Source organism: Xylaria bambusicola (assembly GCF_022495145.1).
Source record: "Xylaria bambusicola strain CBS 139988 unplaced genomic scaffold F5B22scaffold_2, whole genome shotgun sequence".
Taxonomy (NCBI): Eukaryota; Fungi; Ascomycota; class Sordariomycetes; order Xylariales; family Xylariaceae; genus Xylaria; species Xylaria bambusicola.
Genome location: NW_025953555.1, coordinates 1,514,475 through 1,534,995, shown reverse-complemented (window position 1 = coordinate 1,534,995; position 20,521 = coordinate 1,514,475). Strand labels below are relative to the sequence as shown.

Sequence of the window (20,521 nt, the reverse complement as noted above, 5' to 3'; positions counted from 1 at the left end):
CTCCATGTTGGCATATCGACTGCGGCGAAATCAGTCCAGTGTGTAATAATTGAAAATGTATGTGAATATATCTGTCTAAACCCCAGTTTGTAACCAATCAATCGACCGGGATTTTAGGGCAACTACCTACTCTACGTAGTAGGTAGTGTGTTACCATTCATAGCCAACAATAATGGCCTACTCTGAGGGAATACTACATTTTGACTAGAGGTCTAGACGCGCCTTGAAGGCTGCATTGATGTTCACCCGAAGCGCCTGCATGCAGGTACAATGCAACGTCGACGCCCGTGACACGATGCGTATCTGCTTTATTGTAAGTAGGCAGGCTGAGCCATTCAGGCGTGCCAGCAAGACACACTGGTGAAACATTCCCTACATGCCAGTGTTACCTACATACACACATCTACTTGCTAGCCATGTCAGGTAGACATGGATATATGCCTGGGCATTACGTTATGAGGAGGCTCATCAATGCTCGGAAACTTCCATCAACAGTTCTCTGTGGATTTGTCGATACCAGAGGAAAACAAAGGTACAACATGTTTGGCCTTACTTAGCACGTTTCACATGATCGCCGTTATTCTCATACAATACGTAGTAAAAAGCTATATTTGGAGTCAAAGCCATATCGTGGGGAACTGTCTTTACCATCGCGTACACTACCAGGTAAGTGTGCTTACCCTATCAAGTAGGTACCGATGCCTACAAGTATGCGAACTGGGGTACACTATGCAATCCTTACTGTATATTAAGACACACCAAACGGCACTTGCTTAGCTGTAGACTCTGGTAACATAACTATCCTGGATGTTTACAAAACTGCGCAGTCTATGACAGGAGCCCTTCAATACAGGGCGTTTCAGGGTAACGCTTTTACTCTTCCAATATACACTATCTCTTCATTCAACTTCTTTATCTTTTCTCCAATGTATTTTATTCTCCTGAATAGAAAAGGCGGCTACAGAGCTTCTCTCATGACCAACCTTTAGTCCCTTTCATCAGTAACAGACTGGTGTATCACCTTTGAGTCCACAAAACCTCCAATACCTGCCAAGATTCTACATAGCCAATCAGAGCATATTGGATATGTACCGTGGCGGTTTATTAAATGCGTATAAATCATCGGCAAAGACCAAGCAATTTTGAGCTTTTGCATGTAGATTTGTTAGCAAATCTAGGAGATGCTTAAGACCCGATTAATAGTGTCCGGAAGGTGTCGTGGACTCAGAGGTGATAAGTCTCGAGCGGTTACAGATGTTACTCGAATATTTAATCACTAAAGAATAGACAGATACCATGATATCTATATCGTATTTATCTACAATATTCGCGCAAACTCTTGCCCTCAAATCCTCTCCACAGCTGCAATTCTAGCCTAACGGTTCGAACTACGTGGTCTTACGTTGGCGGATGGACCAACGTGCAGTAAATACTCATAGTCAGTTTATTGCTTAAGCTACCTCCTTGAGTAGATAAGATATCTCATATATCTCACCAGCACCAAGAGCGCAAATTTTTTGGGCTGTACCTATCTCGCAATATTTCATACGGCGAGATCTCAGACACTGCGAGCGAGTTGCGTGTGGATAACACCGTGATAGTGAAAGCTTTACGACGCACCTATGTTTTCGAATACCTTCGCTTTTTTTTCCCGACAAACTTCGCTACCCTCCATATACCCCCCCTATACATCTTCCCATGTCCCAAAAGAACAGTGATACTCTTCATGAGGTCCTTATATGAGGGACTTGTGTAGGCTATCTTCTCGGCAGCTGGAAACCCAACAATAGATCCTAGTAATGTGAACTAGCTCACTACCCGGGATACCTAGGTTCGAGTTCGACTATGTTGAATATATACCTATTACGTAGGTATGTTAATGAAGACAAGGAGGATCTCAATATCTACTTGTCCATTATAAGTCCCAATACTGGTTCAAAACGAAGGATCTTATTAAGAAATGCATTCGAGCGACTACGGCATCCATCAAACGGGGGGTTGGAAAGGACATGTGAACTTTTGCTACGAAACGTATTTGATATAACACCATATCCTCCCATGTATCCTTAAAAAGGTATACTTGGTTTATCTGGCGACTCCTTGTAAGTGTCTGAATAACCTATTGTATGTTGCCATGTGTAAAATGGATAAAGAAGTTGCTGGTATATCTAGCCCCGAAGAGGATAGGTAAGATGAGGTAGATGGTCTGATCGATCATTTTACGCCTCTGTTCGTCCAAGCAATGCTGGGCAACCTCGTGCCGCCTTCCCATCCACTCTCACTCAAAGCTCATCTTTCCCATCGGTCGACTCTACCATCTCCTTCTCCGGTTCTATCTTTGTCATGTCCTGCAACCCCCTCTTAACCATAGAGCTGAGAATCTCATATACAATCTGCGCACCTGCAAGGGCTGTTTCTTCCCCATTCCCCTGATACGCCGGCGCGACCTCGACAACGTCCGCCCCAACAACATTCAGCCCCTCAATGCCCCTCAGGATTCGAATCAGCTCCCTCGTCGTCCAGCCGCCTGGCTCCGGCGTTCCCGTACCTGGCGCAAACGCCGGGTCTAACACATCGATGTCAACGCTCAGATACACGGGGTCCTCAGTGCCGAGGGTGTCCATAATCTTCTTAACGATGCCCCCGGTGCCGAGCTCATCGATATCATCCGCGCTGAGCCGGATCCAGCCTTGGTTATCGTCATCGTCGAAATCACCGAAGTCATCTCCCGAGAGTCTTGTCCGGAGTCCCGCGTGCACGGACGGTAAGCCGCCTTCCGAGACGTTCGCCAGTAGTCCTTCCTGGCCCGCCAGCCAGAACATTGAGCCATGGTTGAACTGACTCTGCTCCGTAGCCCAGTAACTAGGGTATTTCTCAGGGTGCCACGTGTCGAGGTGCGCGTCGAAGTGCAGCACGCGCAGCTTCTGTCGGCCGTACGCCGCCGTCAGCGCACGGAGAGCTGGGAGAGCGAGGCTGTGGTCACCGCCGAGGGTGATGATCCGGGGCTTAGTCAAGAGGGGAGACAAGGCCGGTCTAGCTCCGAGCTCGGAGAAGGCGGCACTCATCTGCGTCAAGGCCTGGGCATTGTCCACGGGCGTCACGGGAATGTCACCGCAGTCGAGTATCTTAGCCCAGTTCTGATATGGGTTTACGCTGGCCCGGGGGTTAAACCCACGAAACGAGGTCTGACGCGCCGAGGCGGCGCGGATAGCCCGCGGCCCGAACCGGGCTCCTGCAAACAACAAAGGCGGCTGGTCAGCGGTAGGTTGATCGGTAGCAGGACTAGCAGATGCTTATAGATCACAGATACACATATAGTCTGTGTCTCTCACGGGGATGGCTCGCAAACTTACCCGGGCGATACGATACAGCAGTATCGAACGGTGCGCCGAGGATAGCAATGTCAAAGAGCTCGCTAGGTGTGGTCAAGCATTTGACATGTTTGAGGTGGGCAAATGTAGATATGCCACTGAATCCCCACTACGCGGAGATGAATGGTTGAATGATCAGCTTCGAGGTTCAGAAATACTGAAAACATAATATGATAAAAGTCAGGGCAACTGAATTAGCAGTTCACCTCGCGTCCAAATCTATGTAAAGCACACCCAGCTTCCCGCTGAGTATTGTTGCCCTTGGCCACTTGCATACAAGAGACCCAGGAAACAGGCAAAGACAGGACAGGACTTACATCTGTTCCCCATTTTGCTTCTAACTCAGCCAGCTCTTCTGGACTCCATTCCCGAGCTTGTTTGCTAGATCCACCGCAAGCAGCAACGAGAGTTAAAGTGAAGTTAAGAGCAACGCAGATAAAACTCTTGAGTCTCATGTTGGCGGTAAACCTTGCTTTTCATTCCTACACGTGCAGCTGGAAGAGCGTAATTGGTCCGGTCCTCGGGCTCTAAGACGGCGAAGTTATATAACCCCTCCCGAAAAGCAACGACAACCCCCTCTTGTACTAGTTGTAGCCCGTGGAACAATCCTTCAACCCAGGGCAAACGAAAACTTAACCTCGCAGGTTGTATCCTATGATTGAGAAATGCAAGAGGCTGATTGATAAGAGGTAGTAATAATAATCATACTGGATACCCAATGACGATAGCACATCGGCAAATGCATCGGCCGGTCTTGGCTCCCCCAGATTCCAAGGTTGCTATCTCGGAGCTCCTTGGGTGTGTGCGATTGGCGGCTTCGCAGACGGAGCTAGTACAGTCGCCTCACGAGAGAAGCAGGAGATAGCCGTTCTCGACTAATCCGATCTGTCAAAATATCTTTTATTCACTACTTAACCTTATTACCTAACGTTTTCGATAGGGAAATAAACATGTAGATTCAGTGACCAATCGACGATGAAAAAGATGGGAGAAAGTGGGCGCCGATATTTGCATACTTCCCGGTCATGCACCGAACTTTTGTGACAGGTTTCAAGAGGTCACAGCGGGATCAATAGGACCGTCGGAGGGCAAGCTATGGATCTGGGAGTAATACCTCTATCTAAACCAGCGAATAATCTGATACTTGTATATAGAATGGCTAATTGAGGCGAAATCAAAGCGGCTGACATGGCGATGGCCACAGGGATCGTGCGTCTCAGTGGCGTGCGCCAATAGTCATAGATAGGTACAGATTCGAATACAAAAGAACAGGCCTAATACTAGCCTAGGGTGGAATGTCAAACTTGACACCTGCTTACTGGCGGTATATCATTACACATGATGGGTTTGTCAGTCCTCTGGAAACGGCGCATGTGATTCTTCGAAAGACAATCGTACATAGGGATTACCAATGTATCCACAAGAGATCTCGCGCAAGGTATTTAATTCCTAGCACCATGTATACTCTTCAAAGGAACATTATACAGCAAGTGAAGTACCTATTTTATGGAATTTGGCAAGTATCAATTTGTGACAAGCACCCAATAGCACGTAGGTATCTCTGGAAGAGAAATCAGTTAATTCAGATGCACTCCAATCGCCAAACAATCCTATCGAAACCCTGCCTGCATGTATGGATGCCCTTCCAAGCGTGTTGTCGATTGTATCAGAAAAAGAGAAAGAGGAAGCAGATTAGGGAGAACAGCCCAGCTTTTGTACCAAACGCGGCATCTGTGCGCCATTTCCCTATATGATGCATCTGTATTTTTCCTCGAGGGGTAGAGGCCATGCTCAGGGTATTTGCCCCGACAGACGAGGTGGATCTAATAGCCCAACAGTAACTTCTCTGTAATCCCAGGGCATATGATGGCACGATTGCCTTGGGCATTATCTGCCAATGATGCTGATATCGCGGCTGCCCTGAATCGCCGTGGAGCAAATCACATGGAAATGCAGAAACGGCGGCAAATCACCGCTCACATATCAGCAAGATGCCCCCAAAACACAAGGCGCTTTCGTTTAATCCTACTCCCGATAGATAATCTAGAGGATGCGGCAATGCCGACTTTTCTTCTTGGGGGCAGGGGGTTCTAGAGCAGCAACAATCGCCTGAGGGAAGATTAGTGCCTTCTTGAACACCGTGAACGCCAGGTGGACTTACTTCATCAAATACATCCTTCAACTTGTACTGCGTCAACGCACTGCATTCCACGTACTTGACGGCACCGAGCTCTTTGGCCATCCGCTCTCCATCCTCTTTCCGCACAGGTTGCATCTTCTGCTTCGCTAGCTTCTCCCGCACGCTAGGATCATCCCGTAAATCCGTCTGTGTGCCAACAATGAGGCAAGGAACACCGGGGCAATGGTGGTGGACCTCAGGGAACCACTTCTCGCGAACGTTCTCAAATGAGGCTGGGGATGTGACACTGAAGCATACGAGAAATACATCGGTTTGAGGATAAGAAAGGGGTCGGAGACGATCGTAATCCTCTTGACCTGCAGTATCAAATAGTCCCAGAGTATATGGTTCGTCACCGATCCTAGAGAAAATGATATTAGCACATGTTTACCATTTTGGCAGCACCGTCTCTGTATTTGAATACATTCCTAGTAACAAGAGAAGACATGTGCAACTATTTCGCAGAGTAGCACTTGAGTGCAGACTGCGCCCGATATGGTAAAACGATCTGGGAAATAATAGTAAAATAGAGTACCTACATAACAGTGACGGCATAATTGTCGAAGACTGTAGGAACATATTCCGAGGGAAACTTATTCGTCGTATAGCTGATGAGAAGGCAGGTCTTGCCAACAGCACCGTCTCCGACGACAACGCACCTTTATGGAAAGAAAGCTAGTCAGCTAATGTCTAGCAAAGATAAACTGCCAACATGCTCTAGAGTTATCTGGGAGTTCACGCCATATTGCTACTGAACTAAGGTGCACATGCGTAGCTAATATAGCACACTACAACCAAAAAAGCAGCGGCTGTTGATGGGACGCATGGGACAATGCGACGCGATGCACGCCATGGCAAAGAGGGAATAAGAGCAAGCTCACTGACTTAATCGTAGCGACAACCATTTTGGTGAAATGGGTTACTCCTTCAGAAAAAAGGGGAGCAAGACGTGTGACGGCTTATGACTGTCGACAAAAAAAGTCGACGGCTAATAGGGGATTTCTTATCGCAAGCGCGCGGACGCCAGACGTTGGGCGGGTATCGGCCGTTGGCTACGATGTATTTATTACTGACTTGGGTAGGTGAGTAGGTGTGTGAGTTGGCTGGTTGGCTGGTTGGCTGTGCTGGTCTGCTGGCCTTGCTTGGCTGGGCTGGCCAGTTGGTCGGGTGGGCGGTCGGGTGGATGACGGGGCCAAGCAGGGCGACCCGAGAAGAAGCCAATGGACAAGATAAATCAGAGACGGAGGAGGGGCGTCGACGGTTCAAGGCGAGGGCGTGGGCGAGGGCGTGGGCGTGGGCGTGAGCTGTCTCAACGATTCCAAGTTAGGCAATGCCTTTACTATGTAGGCAGGTCACGTCACAGCGGCAGGTCGGGCAGAATGGGGGAGCAATTGATCGGGATCAGGACGGGCCCGGAGGGTGAGAGAAGTGGAAGACGGTGACTGGGGGACTCACAAAGCGAATTGTGCCGAGTTTCAAGTCATGCGTTTCTCCTCGAGACTCGATGTCATAAGAAAGGGAACAGGAATGGGAATGGGAGATGGAAATGACAGGGTTGAGACGAGACGGGGAAGGCAAAGAGGATGGCGGCGGACAAGCACAATCGGTCGGTTGGTTGGATGATGGTTGGTCGGCTGGCTGGCTTGGGTTTGACGGACGGGTTGGTTCAGGATGGTTCAGGATGGTTGGTTGGTTGGTTCTTCAAGCCCGTCCGTTCGTAGGGAGGTAGGTATTGTAGGTACTTACGTACTACCTAATTACTAACTTTTGCGGCGGTGGATTAATTGATGCTATAGTAGTACTTAAGGCAGGTCTGTAGTTAGGTACTTGCTATGTAGGCAACTTGGTGCTGTCTAGAGTGCTATCTACATGTACCTTAGCCTTAGGTAGCGTCTTGTAACGGGCTACGTTCAAAGTTACCTCTCTATAAATAGGTAGGAGATCTACCTATCTCAGCTAAGTATGTACCTACCCACTACCTACATAAAGTACTGTATAGGTACCTACATATCTACGGCATCTGTGTAATTCTGTCTGTAGGCAGATAAGGTTAGGTGAGCACCTACTTAGGTACATGTAGGGATAATATGGGTAGGTACATACACAGGGACTGATCAGGATGGGTAGGATGCAGTGAATTGTACAGAATTCAGTATTCCCGTTCGCTGGTAGTGGTAGCTGTGTCTTTAAGGCTGTCTATCTCCTCTACAAGAAGGCTTGGATTGGCTCTACAGTAGCAATCTACCTGTATGTACTTACTCATGAAGGGTGCCCGGAGTGTGCGTTGGACACATTATCCACCTATGAACGACCGTACAAGCCCATGGTAGCCAGTGAAATTGGATTGTTATCATTTAGGTTAGGTATCTATGGTACGAGGGCATTGAGGCATGTTTTGGGAGTTATGAAGCTGGCGACTTACCTCTTTCAGCTTGGTATTCTGCTTAGGAGGTGATCGAACTGTATGTACGTGGAGCCCTGGGGCATTGGAGCATTGGAGCGTGAAAGCGTGGAGTGTGGAGCTGGCCTTCCTCTCGAGCATGAAGCATGAGGCGTGAGCATCAGCATCAGCATCGGCATCAGCATCGGCATGAGCATGAGCATGAAGCTTGGTGCTGTAAGTACTTGTCTCCAGCCCTGAAAGTTACATACTCTCCTAACGAGCATAGGTAGCACATGGGAGCGGTGGGACCCGACCCCTCATAGGCCATCACACTTTTATGCAATTGTAGCCGACCTCTATTCTTTTTTCTATTCGTCCGAGTAGACAATGCCGCAGGCGCATGAGTCCATCCATGGCAAAACTGAGGAGATTTGGCCATCAACTAGTGCGGCTAGTGGCCTCCTGAATTCATCAAACTCACTACTTCCCGTCTGCACTAGGGTACTTGAGATATTGCTATCTATCAAGGGGAGGAAGATCGTACTTGAAGATAGGTACACTAGGTACCGGTATCTATGTAACAGGGTAGTAGGCAGCGCTCTTCATCATGACCATAATCGTAGTCTCGTAGGTATGCCTCTTGAGTTAGATATCTAAGGTTATAGTGGAGACAAGGGAGCAGGTAATGATTTCAAGCCCAATTCGACTTCGATGTTCTGGATTGCCAAATCTTGTCTGCAATCTCGGTGAAAGCCGTTCCTTGGTGTCTAGACCAAGCAGATGCTTACCAAAACTGTTGTATACTCCTTGCTACAAACTAATATGATTGCTAGGCACCCTTCTTTAGCCTGCAAGTGGCCTGCTTGGCTGGTAGACACATGGCCTGTTCATCTATGATATAGATTCTGGTTTGTAAAGCCCAGCGAAGATGGATTTACACGCTCTCGGAGAGAGTGCAGCAACAAAAGTACAATGTTGACATCACGATGTGATGAAGACGGTACCATTTTGATTTCATGGAGAACGTCGTTTCAGTTGTGTGTGTGGACAACAAAGGTCGGAGATTTGATAGCGATGAGATCATAGTTCCAATGCGAGTCCCGACTATCAGGGTCGCCTCATGGTCAGCTTCACTAATTTTCCCTGGAGGAAGTCGGACTGCGAACTAGGTACATTAGCTAGTATAGTAAAACGACGCCACCAGCTAGGTGGATTCCTTCTTCTACACCCCAGGGTAAAGGAATTCTTCTACGAGTTCTCGAAGGGGTTGTGTAGATGAAGGATCATTTGAACAAGGCAAGGTAGCCGAAAAACGACTCTAAGCTCGTTCTTTTTATAACATGAGTCTTTCTAAAGGCCATCGGTTGTATGGCGGGCTGATGTGCATTGGGCTGCGGAGACCTGCAGAGCACGCATATTAGCATCAGCCGTCACGCCAGAGTGAGACCGTGGTGATTTACAGCACTGCCATTCTCGAATGCAGCGATTGCCATCCATTATGCCGTGCTGTCACGGCTGATCGGAAAGCCAACTACCTACCAAATGCGAAGTGGAAGGGTGGCTACAGTCAGGCATGGAATCATGCTGTACACGAACTTGGGCTGTTGATTGGATGAGAGCACCACTGAAGACTCGCCTGCCTACCTCACCCGCCGTGTAGCCCGGCCTCATCGGTATGACTGAGCCGTTATTTGCGTGCGTGATCGCTATCATTGAGTATGACGTTGCACGGTAGACAGGCGACAAGACTGCAAGACAGACCGGTATGTGAGGCGGCCCTGTGCATGTGTGTTGTCACGACTAGCAACTCGGCCCAACAAGGTAGCACACTTCCGATCTCTTTCTAGGTATCCCCATTCGTAGGCACATACTAGTGTCCCGTTAGGTAGGCTGCTGAAGACAAATGCTGGCTGCCTAGGCAGATAGACAGAGAAGACTGGCGATGCATGTGCGCAGTCGCATCGCATATGACGGTTACCGAGCCAATCTAGGACACCGGTTTCTCAGGTGAGGCCACGGCTGGCTAGCTATCCCGAGACGGGCAGATAGGCATGTTATAATTTGACATCAATCCGGCGGCCCTCCAGCCTCCCACTTGGGTTCTATTGCGTTGGCATGATGTGTGTTTAAATCGCCCTGTTGATCGGTTCACAAGATCATTCGAAAAAACGATACCTACCTATTTGGGCGTGGATATGTTAGATATGCCATTATATTCACTTATCGAGTACCACGACCTTAGCGGCTGAACAAAGCCACATATGTAAGTGTGGCGCCTCATCTGCTTCCATGTAACTAGAGAAGTACATGTGCTATTTATTGTACGAGTGTGAAGAACAGTCCTGCCTGTCAGAAAATTTCGGTCTGTTTGATGGCACGACACATTTGTTCCATGAAAGGCAAACTAGACCCCTTGAGACGTCCTAGTTATGGATCAGGATCACATCGATAGCTTACTGGAGCGCTACCTCCACCTACTCCACGAGTACACATCCCTGAGGGAGGAGCTCGCCGCGTTGCAAACGGGCATGTACCAGAACATTGCGCGCGCCAATTTCGCCGCTGAGCGAGGCGTGAGGTTCGGCCAGGACTACTACGATGATCGCATGCAAGCATCCAGAAGATTAGCTATCGCCTATAGTAGCCAGGTCGGAGCCTCAACCAAGGAGTCAAGCGAGAGCCAAAGTGGTAGGCATCCAGTCGTTCTCGATGACAGCGTGGCGAGCTTCACCGTTGTTAATCCTACGGCTATATGGCCCCCGGCCTCAGACGTGGAGGGCCCGGAAGCCACTGGCGAGGATATAAATTCACATCCTGTTCATCGCCCTGGGGCTGGAGACGATGGATCCATAGAGCAGAGCGCCACCAAATCGACAAACACAGAATCTCACAATGCTCCGATGCCACTTCCAGAAGTGGATGTAAACGTTCAGCCGTGGAATCACACCAAAACCACCGCATCCCTTACTGCAGTAGCAGGAAAACAAGCAACCACACTAAAAATGCCGAGTGATCCACTCCGCTGGTATGGACTCCTTACCCCTATGTCCCTGCGCCAGGCCCAGACGCAGAGCATACGCGCTGTTGAGCACGTGATTCCGCGCCTGGTTTCTCTAGACGTAGAGATGGCGGGTGTTGAGATCGAGGTGCGCCGGGCGCGCAAGAGGCGTGCGAAAGCCGAGGCGGCAGCGGGTAAAAACTCTCAATAGGACAACAAATGGTGAATCGGGCAATGAACGGATTGGCAGCCATCCTTACAAGTCAAGCGCATGTTCCAGAGGAACGACCTCGTGATCTATGGAGGCAAGTTTTTACGCACTGACTGGCCTGCGGCGGCTGAGTGATGACATAATTTACCAGGGAGACCTAGATTAGAGCCTTCAACAATCGTTTGGAAGTACGCAACCCGTATCGGAAAATATCACAGAACTGGGTTTTGCATGTGCAAGCTATATGTTACGGTGACCCATCTCAACGGGATTGATTACCAGCCAAGAGTATAGCCTTTGGCAGCCGATTTCGTTCAGGAACAATAACAGCCCAAACTCGATGTCTCGGGCCAGGGAATGAAGTCCTAGTGGGGGAAAAGATACGTTGCATGATATCATTTGAAAAGCCAATGACCCTGTTTTCATTCTCAATTTACCATTTGCTTGTTTGTATAAGTTGTCCGTCGACAGCTGTATAATACATAAACTATGATTCCACTATAATATTCACAATAATATATGTACAAGATATCGCGCCATTTACATACTCTAGGCGTATGCTGCCCAACCTGGAAATAATCTCAGTTAGCCATTTCGTCCCTTTGATAGATGCCCTATGATAGAGCTCGGAGAATTCGATTTACCTGAATATAATACAGCCAAATTTCTCTCATCGGTCGCCTGATTGATGAGGTCATTGACCGTGGCCGTAACGCTGAGTGTCTTACTGAGCTTCTTTCGTACAACCTCAAGAGCACGATCCGCTTCGCTAGGCTCGTTTACTATACCGTTCTTATTCATAATGTTTTTCTTTTTCGAATCAACTTCGCTTTCTGGATCGTCACCTGCCTCATCACGACGCGGGTCTTGTAATTTGGCTACACGCACTGGGCTGATTGACCACGAGTAGAGAGGATCGTAGCGAAGCACATCCAGGATAGTCATGATCGAGTACGTTTCCTCACGTAAGGCATCCAGAGTAAATTCACAACATCGTCGGAAGACTCCCTCAGTCTTGGTGATACCCATACCATCCACGATGTCTCGTGTGAGTCGGAATGGCACAAGTTCGGGAACAGGCAACACTCTACCGGACTCAAATGCTACTCCCAGATCAATATGCACAACCTCACCATTCTTCGAGTCTAGTAGGATATTGTGCCCGTGGCGGTCACCGAGTCCGAGGACGTGGCCGAGCATGGATATAGCTGCAGTGGTGCGAGTGTAGGCCGTTCGCTTAGCAAACCAGTCATCCGGATCGGGGAAGTATTGCATAAAGAAATAGCGCATCACGGGCTGGAAACGATCGGTGACTTTCTTGTACGTGGCAAGACGTACTTCAGATGACTTCGTTTGTACATTTGAAATCTCCCGGCGACACTGTGCGCCTTTATAATCCCGGGGGTGGTATCGCTCATGGGCCGGCATAAGGTAATCATGGAGAGGTATGGTATTCGGAACAAATTCAATCAGCCCGGATACCGAGGTAAGAGGCAGGACTTTGTAAGTTCTGATACCAAGATTGCGCTGCCGAGTTGAACGATGCAATTTTAAGACAGATGAGACTGCAGCAAAAACTTGTTCCATGATGGCGTCTTGGCGAAGGTCATCATTACCACCTTTAACCAGTTGTTTGAAGCGCCCCCCGTTGCTTCCTATAATTGTAATGATCTTGGGGGCGCTTACACCACTCGCAATGGTCATGGTAGGCTCGAGTTTAGTGACCAACGGAACGTTGGAATAATCGAGACTAGTTGAAAGTTCAATATGCATGGTAGGCGGGGGAATGCGGTATTTGGCGAGAGAACTGGTGAGAGTCATTCCAGCGGTCGATTCCCTAATCGAGATCTTTTGACCTCCCTTGTATGTGCCCTCAAGAGCTAGTGCATGATAAGCCTTACTGGTGTAATAGATTGCTGTCCATGTGCTTGCTGCTGTTTCTGTGTGAAATAGTTTCTTTCCCACAATTTCAGTAGCTTGCTTCCGGAGTTGAGCGACTTCGTCTTCTTTCTTGTGCTTAGACCTTGTCCCAGACCATATCTGGTACATCCCATGGTACGGATGATCTACACAGATGCGGTAGACTAATTCAATAAGAAGTCTTTGGAAAGAGCTATTCTGATCCAGGAGACGAGAGCTTAATTGATTCATGAGTGGCGCGAATTTCCGAGTCGGGACCTTGTCTATATACTTTTTCACAGCTTCATTCGCGTAGCCCTCAGAGGCGCGTTCAAGCCAAAGCGCAGTAAACCGAAGCGCATCATTGTTGTACTCATCCGAGGCAATGAGTGACAGGAGATAATTCTCTAAGCTGAGACGCACGAATTCACCCCGACTTTGTTCGACTCGGCGTAGTTCCTGTTCATCCAGCCCAAGCCATTGTTTCGCCCTATTAAGGTGAGATGTAAATCTTGTCCTGGATTGCGTATCCTTTGCATTGGAAACTAGCTCCATAAGCTGGGTAACTTCGTCACTCTTTCCTTGCTTCAGATGTTGTAGGCGAGCCAGGTCCTCAAGACTATCGGGATTTTGTAGCTGTTCGTCACAGAACATAGCAAACTGATGGTATACTTTACCGGCTTCTTCACCGTCTGCCTTTCCTTTTAGCTCTTTGAGCGCAGGATTAAGGTAATTTTTCTGTATGCTATCTGGCTTTTCAAGTCTTGCGACGGATATTTGGTGTGCGGTCTTGGCAAGAAGATCAGGTCGGCTGACCGCTATGGTTTGCTTCTTAAGGTCGGTATCTTCATCAATATGCTGAAGTAGTCGGATCGAAGACATCATTTCTCCATGATCCCAAAGAGAGTTGGCTACCTCAATCCTAGCCGCAGAATCAATATTGAGCCCCAGGTCTGCACTGGGTTGCACGAGGTGGGTAAGAGATGTGGCGATGTTTAGCGACTCCTGAAAGGCTTGATGATACCTATGAATGTTGGAAGATAGCAGCATCGACTTGACTTGTACAAGTTGAGTCTCGGGAGGGTTTAGATTGGCAACATTGCCTCGAACAGAGAACTGCGAAAGCAAATTCATGGTTGTTTCCCTGCAAGACAGTATCCGGCCCACGTCATCATATCTACTGACGATTAGCCGGACACCCATAGCATGTGAAATGCAGCTAACATAAACTTACCGTCCGCTCTTCATCCAAAAAGTGCGACTACTGAATGTGTCAAGGAGTTGTTCAAGCTCGCTAGAATTAGTTATGTCAACCGCATCATTAAGCTCCGCTAGAACTGCTAGGCCGCCTAAATGGTCTCGAAGTGAAGGCGCACTGACTTCATTTCTCAATACATTTTGCAAAATGTCGCTGAATCCACTCCAGACAACTCGCTTTACCACATCTAGTTCTGTGGCTTGATTCCAGGCCTGGTACGCTTTATAGATAGTGACAGAATGGTTACTAGCGAGGCCGACTGTTGGTAGGTTCCAAGTCTCTAATTTCCTTGCTGTATCGAACGTGCTATCAACGGCACTAGAGGAGCTATCGAGACTTTGCTGATTTTGTAGTAAGGCATAAGACATGCCAGAGAGGCCTAAGCTACCGAGGGTGCCTACGAGTGACCGGTTATCGACCACAGCTGCTGTGTCACCTCTCCGGATATGACTGTCATACTGTGCTCCTCTGAATGCTAGACTCTTCAGCCCGTCTTTTTCATATTCTAGGCGAGCCAGGACGTTCGTTAAGCTTGCATTTTGGCTTAACCCATAATACGCATCTGGATCATCAATGTTTTCAAAGATATCTAACAGCAAATCCGTGGAATCTTGGGATCGAATGGCGGACGAGCGTCGAGAAGAGCGAACACTCTCAGATGAAGATAGTTCTACGAAGAGCAGGGCAGTCTTATACATGCCGCACTTGGTTGCAGCTGAAGATGCTAAGGTGAGATCAAGCTCCAGCCACTGCATTCGATCAGCTATGGAATTTTCTCCCGGTAGCTGCTGTGTTCGGAGGTATAGAATCGCATTCATCAGAAGACTGACGTTATCTTTGGCTATGGGCAAGTCCGTTCGAAACCAGTGTTTCAGTGCCCCTGATAGTCTACGCCTTGCTGATTGCTGAGATTTGCGCTCGATTAATAAGATGAGGTGAATGATGTAGGGAAAGGCTTCTTTCGCAAATCCTTCAACGTTCATGAGTATTGGAGGTAAGGCGTTTAGTATGATGCTTTTGGGGGCGTTTTGCACAAGGTACACTGTCATATTCTCGGACCAGTTCGGCTTCTGAATCGAGTCCGGAGAAAAGGTTGATTCTTCTTCCATCTCGTCAACAGGATAATTATCAGAGGGCGGTGTTCGATACGGTAGCCAGTGGCAAGCCTGAAGAAGTTGATTGGATAGAATCTTCTCACACGCTACGAGTAGTGCATCGTCGCCTTGAGCTGCTGCTTCTGAACATATTGTTCTCAAAACTGACTCTGCAAGCCCTGCTTTGATACAGTCGCTGTCAGATGTAAGGGCTTGAAGAAGGCTGAGAAGTCCTTGTTCGGAGGCGGATTCGCTCCCTGCGTCTTGATGATAATTCGATAGCTGCGACTCTTGCAGCAGCTCACTGTCAATATGGCCGGATGAAGCGAAACCCCTACCGATGACCCGCCCCGCCCAGGCCAGATATTCATCACTAAGATTCTGTGATTTACAACTTCTCCAAATGGACTTCGCCAACATCTTGCAGTCTCCATCAGAACGCATAATGTCTACGCTTGATGTGGTTGGCATGGTAAAGTTGCAACAGAGCATTTCTATTGCTAACTTGCGGGAGGCGGCGCTCAGGAGCCTAGTTCCATTATGCTCGTCTCTCAATATCTCCAGAAGCAGTCGACTTTCATGGGTTCCTTGTTCCGCGTTTCCTGAAGCACGTACATGAACGGCAGATTCGGTAATGGCCCTGAATGCATCTCTCTGTGACTCATCTTTAAGAGCGTTCGAAGCATATGTGTCTAGGTAATTAGCGAACCATGAGTGAAACCTTTGGGCCTTGCTCATTGTTGCTTTAAACTGGCTTTCTTGAGTTGTGCTAGACTGCGATGTCTTGAGGAAAACTCGGAGGGATGCCAAAGTTGTTAAAGCATATCCCGCAACAAAAGATGGCGATTTCGAAAGAGCAGTGTAGCCTTTCTCCAGTAAGAATTGGCTCATCCCAAGCGCATCATCTGCACACTCAGTGTCGACAATATATGGGCGTATAGAATGTAGTAGCATCTCCAATGGGTAAGAATTCCAGGCATGAGGGCCAGCCAAGCACATCAATACTCGGACCTTCCGGAGAACAGAGCATGCATGTAAAGGACCCAGAGCTTTGTGTATACTGCCGAAAAGTTTCCTGGAAACAGCGACCACGAGCGCTGGACTCCACAGACTGGAAGATTCATATTCGGTGCGGCTGCAGAGCAGTACAATCTCCCTCATCAAATACTTTGGACGAAAGGTGGGTTGCTGATTCGCCCCTAATAAAACATCCGAATGCCCGCACTGCTTGATGCTTGCCATGGTTTCAGTAGCGTATAGAAAATTTTCGTCCTTCGCCCACCACTTCTCAATGGGATCTTCTTGATCAATAAGGCTCACAAACGTCCCAATGATGTCTGCAAAATTAAGATATACGCTCTCCAGGAAATTCTCCCTCCCCAGAAGCTTCCTAAGCCGACTTTCTCCGCTCTGACTCTGCTCTCCTTTCGACATGCTAATATCATGGGCCACACTATATGCAAGTGTCTTCGAGAAGTTACATTGTACAAGCTGCGCTGGTGTTGTGCTGAGAGCTGTAGCAAGTCTCATCAGTGCCTCATCCTGGGCACGCATGACCATTAGAGCCACAACGTTAGTTTGGGACCGGCGAAGGAGGGCCTCGAGGCTGGGAAACCCGAATATTTCAAATGGAATATCTTCGACAGCTCCCTCATCGAGCCACGTGTATAGAAGCTGCGAAGCGAATAAATCGAAAAGCTGCATCGGACCATCGAGCTTGAGCGTAGCGGCAACCCTCTTGAGGCAGTAAGCAGCATGCTTTTTTGAATGGGGGACCTTGCCAGGGGTTTCAAAGATATGATATATGCCTCTTCGTAGTAGCGTGGGCCATTCTCGTGCTACCTCCCCGAGCACAAAGAGTCGTAGTGCAATGCCTTCCAGAAACGTATTGCTTGTTGGAAGGTTCTCAAGGATGTCAACAAACATTTCTTCGTGGGTCTTCAGAATATAGCGACTGAACATGCTTGGAAGGCGAGCCCCTATATAGAACTTGACTGTTAAGGGGCTATTTTCTAAGATACGCAAGAGCGAGGTATTTGGAGGACCCATAGCTACTGTCTCAGGGAAGTTCTCACCCACTTGAGCCAGTCGAAGTAACAGACGTGATAATGTTACTTGAACACTGGGCGAGAGGAGGTTGTGTGATAGTCCTTTGTTGAGATAGTGCCTGTACAAATCCCCCACTGGAGAGGATAATTCATCATCACCACTACACCACATTTCTATGAAGCCTTCCATCAAGTCGAGACAGATGTTCAGAGCTACTTCACATGATGAAAATGTGGATTGTCCAATCAACGCGCCGAGTCTCTCGACAACATTCTGGGCATCATCGGGACTAATAATTAAATCTGAACTGAACAGCTCTCTCATAAAACACCGACATGATACAATTTCTCTATCTGTTAATAGGAGAAACGAGTCAAGGAATGATGTCGGAATAAATCCAATGCGGTTGTTGTCTTCTTGGAGTTGTTGAAGGAAATGGAGTCGCTGTGTGGTATCGATATAGAATGACGAAGCCTGAAGCACTACTAGCGACTCTCTCCTAGGTGTTTCGGCCATATTCAGATTAGTATTTGAACGATTGCCTTGTGATCCAAATTCATCATCAATGTCCATTGGGTCACTGTCTTCCTCCAATGATTGCTGATCAAGCCGTTGTCGATATAGAGATACAGATATCTCAGCAAACAATTGATGCAGATATGTGTATTCTGTTGAGAGTTGACCAAGAGAATTGCTAGTGAATTCTGGTAAATAAGCTCGGATAAACCTCAAGAGGCAATCATAGAGCGGCTGGCTTTCAGGCGCAGATGACAGGACCTCGATAAGGACTCTCAATATTCGGAAAATGACATGCTCAATTTCCTGAGACTGCCGTGTGTTGACCTCCTTTAATCGCGGCAATACTAGAGCTCCAAGTAGCAAGCATGAAATCACGCTCTGAAGCTTTTCTGGTGTGATATGGCCGGCGCCTTCTGTCTTCTTAGCCCAAGCGTTGCATAAGCTCTCAACCTCCTCTAACTTCGAGTAAAACAGTTCGGTTACAAGTTTCGTTGTGGCAAGAGTACTTGTAGAGTCTCTAAGTACACCATTGGATTTCGGTGGGACGGTCTTCTGGCTACTTCCCATTTTCAAACTGCCTGTACCATCGTCAAGTAACAGGAGGTATTTTACTACACTCTCACGTTCACGAAGCAAAAGCACTGTTTCGGCAATTGGGCCCGATATCGTTTGAGAAACTTTCGGGAATGATAATTCAGTATCCCCGCAAGTTGTTCGTATAACATTCGCCATGTTCAGCGGAGAAATATGCATGGAATATGATGAGATAAAGTTTGCATCGGCTGGTGACGATTAGAGGTGAGAACCACGCGGCGCGCTGTGATGACCACTCACCAGGAAACCAGCGAGATAACATCCAACGAATGACGTGGTTGTTGGTCGCATGACTAGCGCTGGGGATGTGATGATTACGAAGTTGCAAAAGGGCTGTCATCAGAACAAGCGAAGAGTCAACGAGAACCGCCGGACCATTCACATCTGCAGTTGTAACCACATCACTGATGTCGCCCTTTATCTCGCTGTAAGTTAATAACTCATATTTTAATATTGAGTAAAGTAGGAAGCTTGCAGCTCGGCAAGTCCCTGCCATACTGACAGATCGAACTGCGACTTGCCATGTCTGTTTCCAAAGAGTATCGAAAGAATCATTAGTAGGAATAGCTTTAGCGGCTAGACTATATTCTCAGTTAGTATGGGGCGCATCATTTCAGTCAGCGCCAGACTAACCTTGCACAGGCTATCATGGCCCAAGTCGATAACTTGCTATTCTTGCTTGTAATAAGAATGATCAATTCAGAGTGGACATCATATATTTCTTCAGCTGTGATAGAAATGTCCGAGACAAAAAAAGGAATCATCTGCAACGCTGTGAATTGTGTAGAACGATCAACGGAGTGCAGCCTATAACGTAGTCTACTGGACCCTGTATCTTTCCGTTGTTTCTTGTGTGGATGTTCGGCGTTTTCATTACTAAGAGTGTTTGCGTGCAAAAAATTCGATCGTTTCCACAATATTGCTTCCAGCATCGCCAATATTTGCACAACTGCCCATTGCCTTTCGCCCTCGATGTTGTAAGACCGTAACGAAAACGAGTGGATGTAAAAAGGATTGATTGTGTGATGATCAACTATATACGTGAGGTCATCTTGCTGAAGTTGAGCCCGGTCATCTCGCTTCGAGTACTCGCTCCAGAATACTTCTGACAGGCTCTCAATGTCTTCAAAGAGGGCAACCTCGCTATTCTGCCGAGCTAAGAATTCGAGTTGTAATTGAATACTATATAGAAGCTTCAGCATCTCTGCCCGAACAACATTGAGCAAAGCGTCGGATTTAGATGCAGTTCTAGCTTGCCACCAATATATGATGAGTGGCAGGCATTCGACAGCTAATGAGCTTGAATGAGTGGTATCATCTGTCTGAGTTATGACTAGTATCGCGTTGATGACGGCAAATGCCAACTGATGAAGTTGGCTTAGACCGAGGTATCGAAGCTGAAGAACCTGGAGCGCGACAGATGATATATCTTTAGTGCGTTGGAGCAAGGGTGCATTTGGAGCGGTAACAAGAGACAATAAGCATTCCATGAGAGCTGCAAGGTGGCCACGTGATGATCGATCATTGGAACCGTTGCGCTTAGGTGTATTGCGTGTTCTTGAAGTCAATGCTGGGAGCGTCATTGATATCCCTACCGAGGGGGCCGGAGAAGCACGAGAAATACGCGTATCGCGATCAGAATCCTCTGAGTACTGAGAGATGCTCTCGACAACAAAGTCAACACAAGTGAACCATCCATCACTTTTATGTGTTGCCAGGGATTCCACATTGGCCCCATGCCCAAGGAGCGTGGCAAGGGCCTTGGTATAATCAGAGACTAATGGTAACACTAGCCCATCATCAGGGTGAGGCAGAATGTCGGTAATATGGTCGATGACTGCTAAAAATGTTTTTCTCTTTAGTTTAGATGCGCCATGTTCAACACTTAGGCGAAGCACTTCAGCACATCTGGTGAGCCTGCTAGAGGCAGTAGATTTGGCCCCTCTGCCATGGTAGTATGCTTCCT

At 47.9% G+C, this 20,521-nt stretch overlaps 4 protein-coding genes across 4 annotated transcripts; 1 reads left to right on the top strand and 3 right to left on the bottom strand.

Moving 5' to 3' along the window:
• Nucleotides 1-2,176: 2,176 nt before the first annotated feature.
• On the bottom strand, nucleotides 2,177-4,246 carry F5B22DRAFT_165614 (agmatinase). Its single transcript, XM_047969280.1, has 3 exons — nucleotides 3,689-4,246; nucleotides 3,354-3,480; nucleotides 2,177-3,232 (listed from the first exon to the last, which is right to left on the bottom strand). The coding sequence occupies exons 1-3, from the start codon at nucleotides 3,824-3,826 to the stop codon at nucleotides 2,283-2,285; spliced, it is 1,215 nt and encodes a 404-aa protein (XP_047835921.1). The 5' UTR covers nucleotides 3,827-4,246; the 3' UTR covers nucleotides 2,177-2,282.
• A 1,023-nt stretch (nucleotides 4,247-5,269) lies between these two features.
• F5B22DRAFT_165633 (cell division control protein 42) lies at nucleotides 5,270-6,772 on the bottom strand. The gene is made up of 4 exons (XM_047969281.1): nucleotides 6,436-6,772; nucleotides 6,090-6,209; nucleotides 5,533-5,911; nucleotides 5,270-5,480 (listed from the first exon to the last, which is right to left on the bottom strand). Exons 1-4 carry the CDS (start codon nucleotides 6,453-6,455, stop codon nucleotides 5,415-5,417), a joined length of 585 nt encoding a protein of 194 aa, XP_047835920.1. The 5' UTR covers nucleotides 6,456-6,772; the 3' UTR covers nucleotides 5,270-5,414.
• Nucleotides 6,773-10,131: 3,359 nt separating this feature from the next.
• Nucleotides 10,132-11,416, top strand: F5B22DRAFT_165396 (uncharacterized protein). The gene has a single exon (XM_047969277.1). The coding sequence runs from the start codon at nucleotides 10,363-10,365 to the stop codon at nucleotides 11,140-11,142; it is 780 nt and encodes a 259-aa protein (XP_047835919.1). The 5' UTR covers nucleotides 10,132-10,362; the 3' UTR covers nucleotides 11,143-11,416.
• F5B22DRAFT_165557 (phosphatidylinositol 3) lies at nucleotides 11,417-20,356 on the bottom strand. Its single transcript, XM_047969279.1, has 6 exons — nucleotides 19,189-20,356; nucleotides 19,058-19,136; nucleotides 18,796-18,970; nucleotides 14,276-18,743; nucleotides 11,787-14,218; nucleotides 11,417-11,711 (listed from the first exon to the last, which is right to left on the bottom strand). Exons 1-6 carry the CDS (start codon nucleotides 20,136-20,138, stop codon nucleotides 11,692-11,694), a joined length of 8,124 nt encoding a protein of 2,707 aa, XP_047835918.1. The 5' UTR covers nucleotides 20,139-20,356; the 3' UTR covers nucleotides 11,417-11,691.
• Between the last annotated feature and the right edge of the window lie 165 nt (nucleotides 20,357-20,521).

Bases quoted from the DNA above. Each gene is read 5' to 3' on its own strand.
- F5B22DRAFT_165614 (XM_047969280.1), bottom strand. From the start codon at position 3,826: ATGAGACTCAAGAGTTTTATCTGCGTTGCTCTTAACTTCACTTTAACT. The intron at 3,481-3,688 runs GTAAGTCCTGTC...ATCTCCGCGTAG, and splicing joins AAGCAAAATGGGGAACAGAT to TGGGGATTCAGTGGCATATC. The intron at 3,233-3,353 runs GTAAGTTTGCGA...TGTTGTTTGCAG, and splicing joins TGCTGTATCGTATCGCCCGG to GAGCCCGGTTCGGGCCGCGG.
- F5B22DRAFT_165633 (XM_047969281.1), bottom strand. From the start codon at position 6,455: ATGGTTGTCGCTACGATTAA. The intron at 5,912-6,089 runs GTAGGTACTCTA...CATTTTCTCTAG, and splicing joins AATTATGCCGTCACTGTTAT to GATCGGTGACGAACCATATA. The intron at 5,481-5,532 runs GTAAGTCCACCT...ATCTTCCCTCAG, and splicing joins TGAAGGATGTATTTGATGAA to GCGATTGTTGCTGCTCTAGA.
- F5B22DRAFT_165396 (XM_047969277.1), top strand. From the start codon at position 10,363: ATGGATCAGGATCACATCGATAGCTTACTGGAGCGCTACCTCCACCTA.
- F5B22DRAFT_165557 (XM_047969279.1), bottom strand. From the start codon at position 20,138: ATGACGCTCCCAGCATTGACTTCAAGAACACGCAATACACCTAAGCGC. The intron at 18,744-18,795 runs GTGAGTGGTCAT...AATCGTCACCAG, and splicing joins GTTATCTCGCTGGTTTCCTG to CCGATGCAAACTTTATCTCA. The intron at 11,712-11,786 runs GTAAATCGAATT...GATTATTTCCAG, and splicing joins TTTGGCTGTATTATATTCAG to GTTGGGCAGCATACGCCTAG.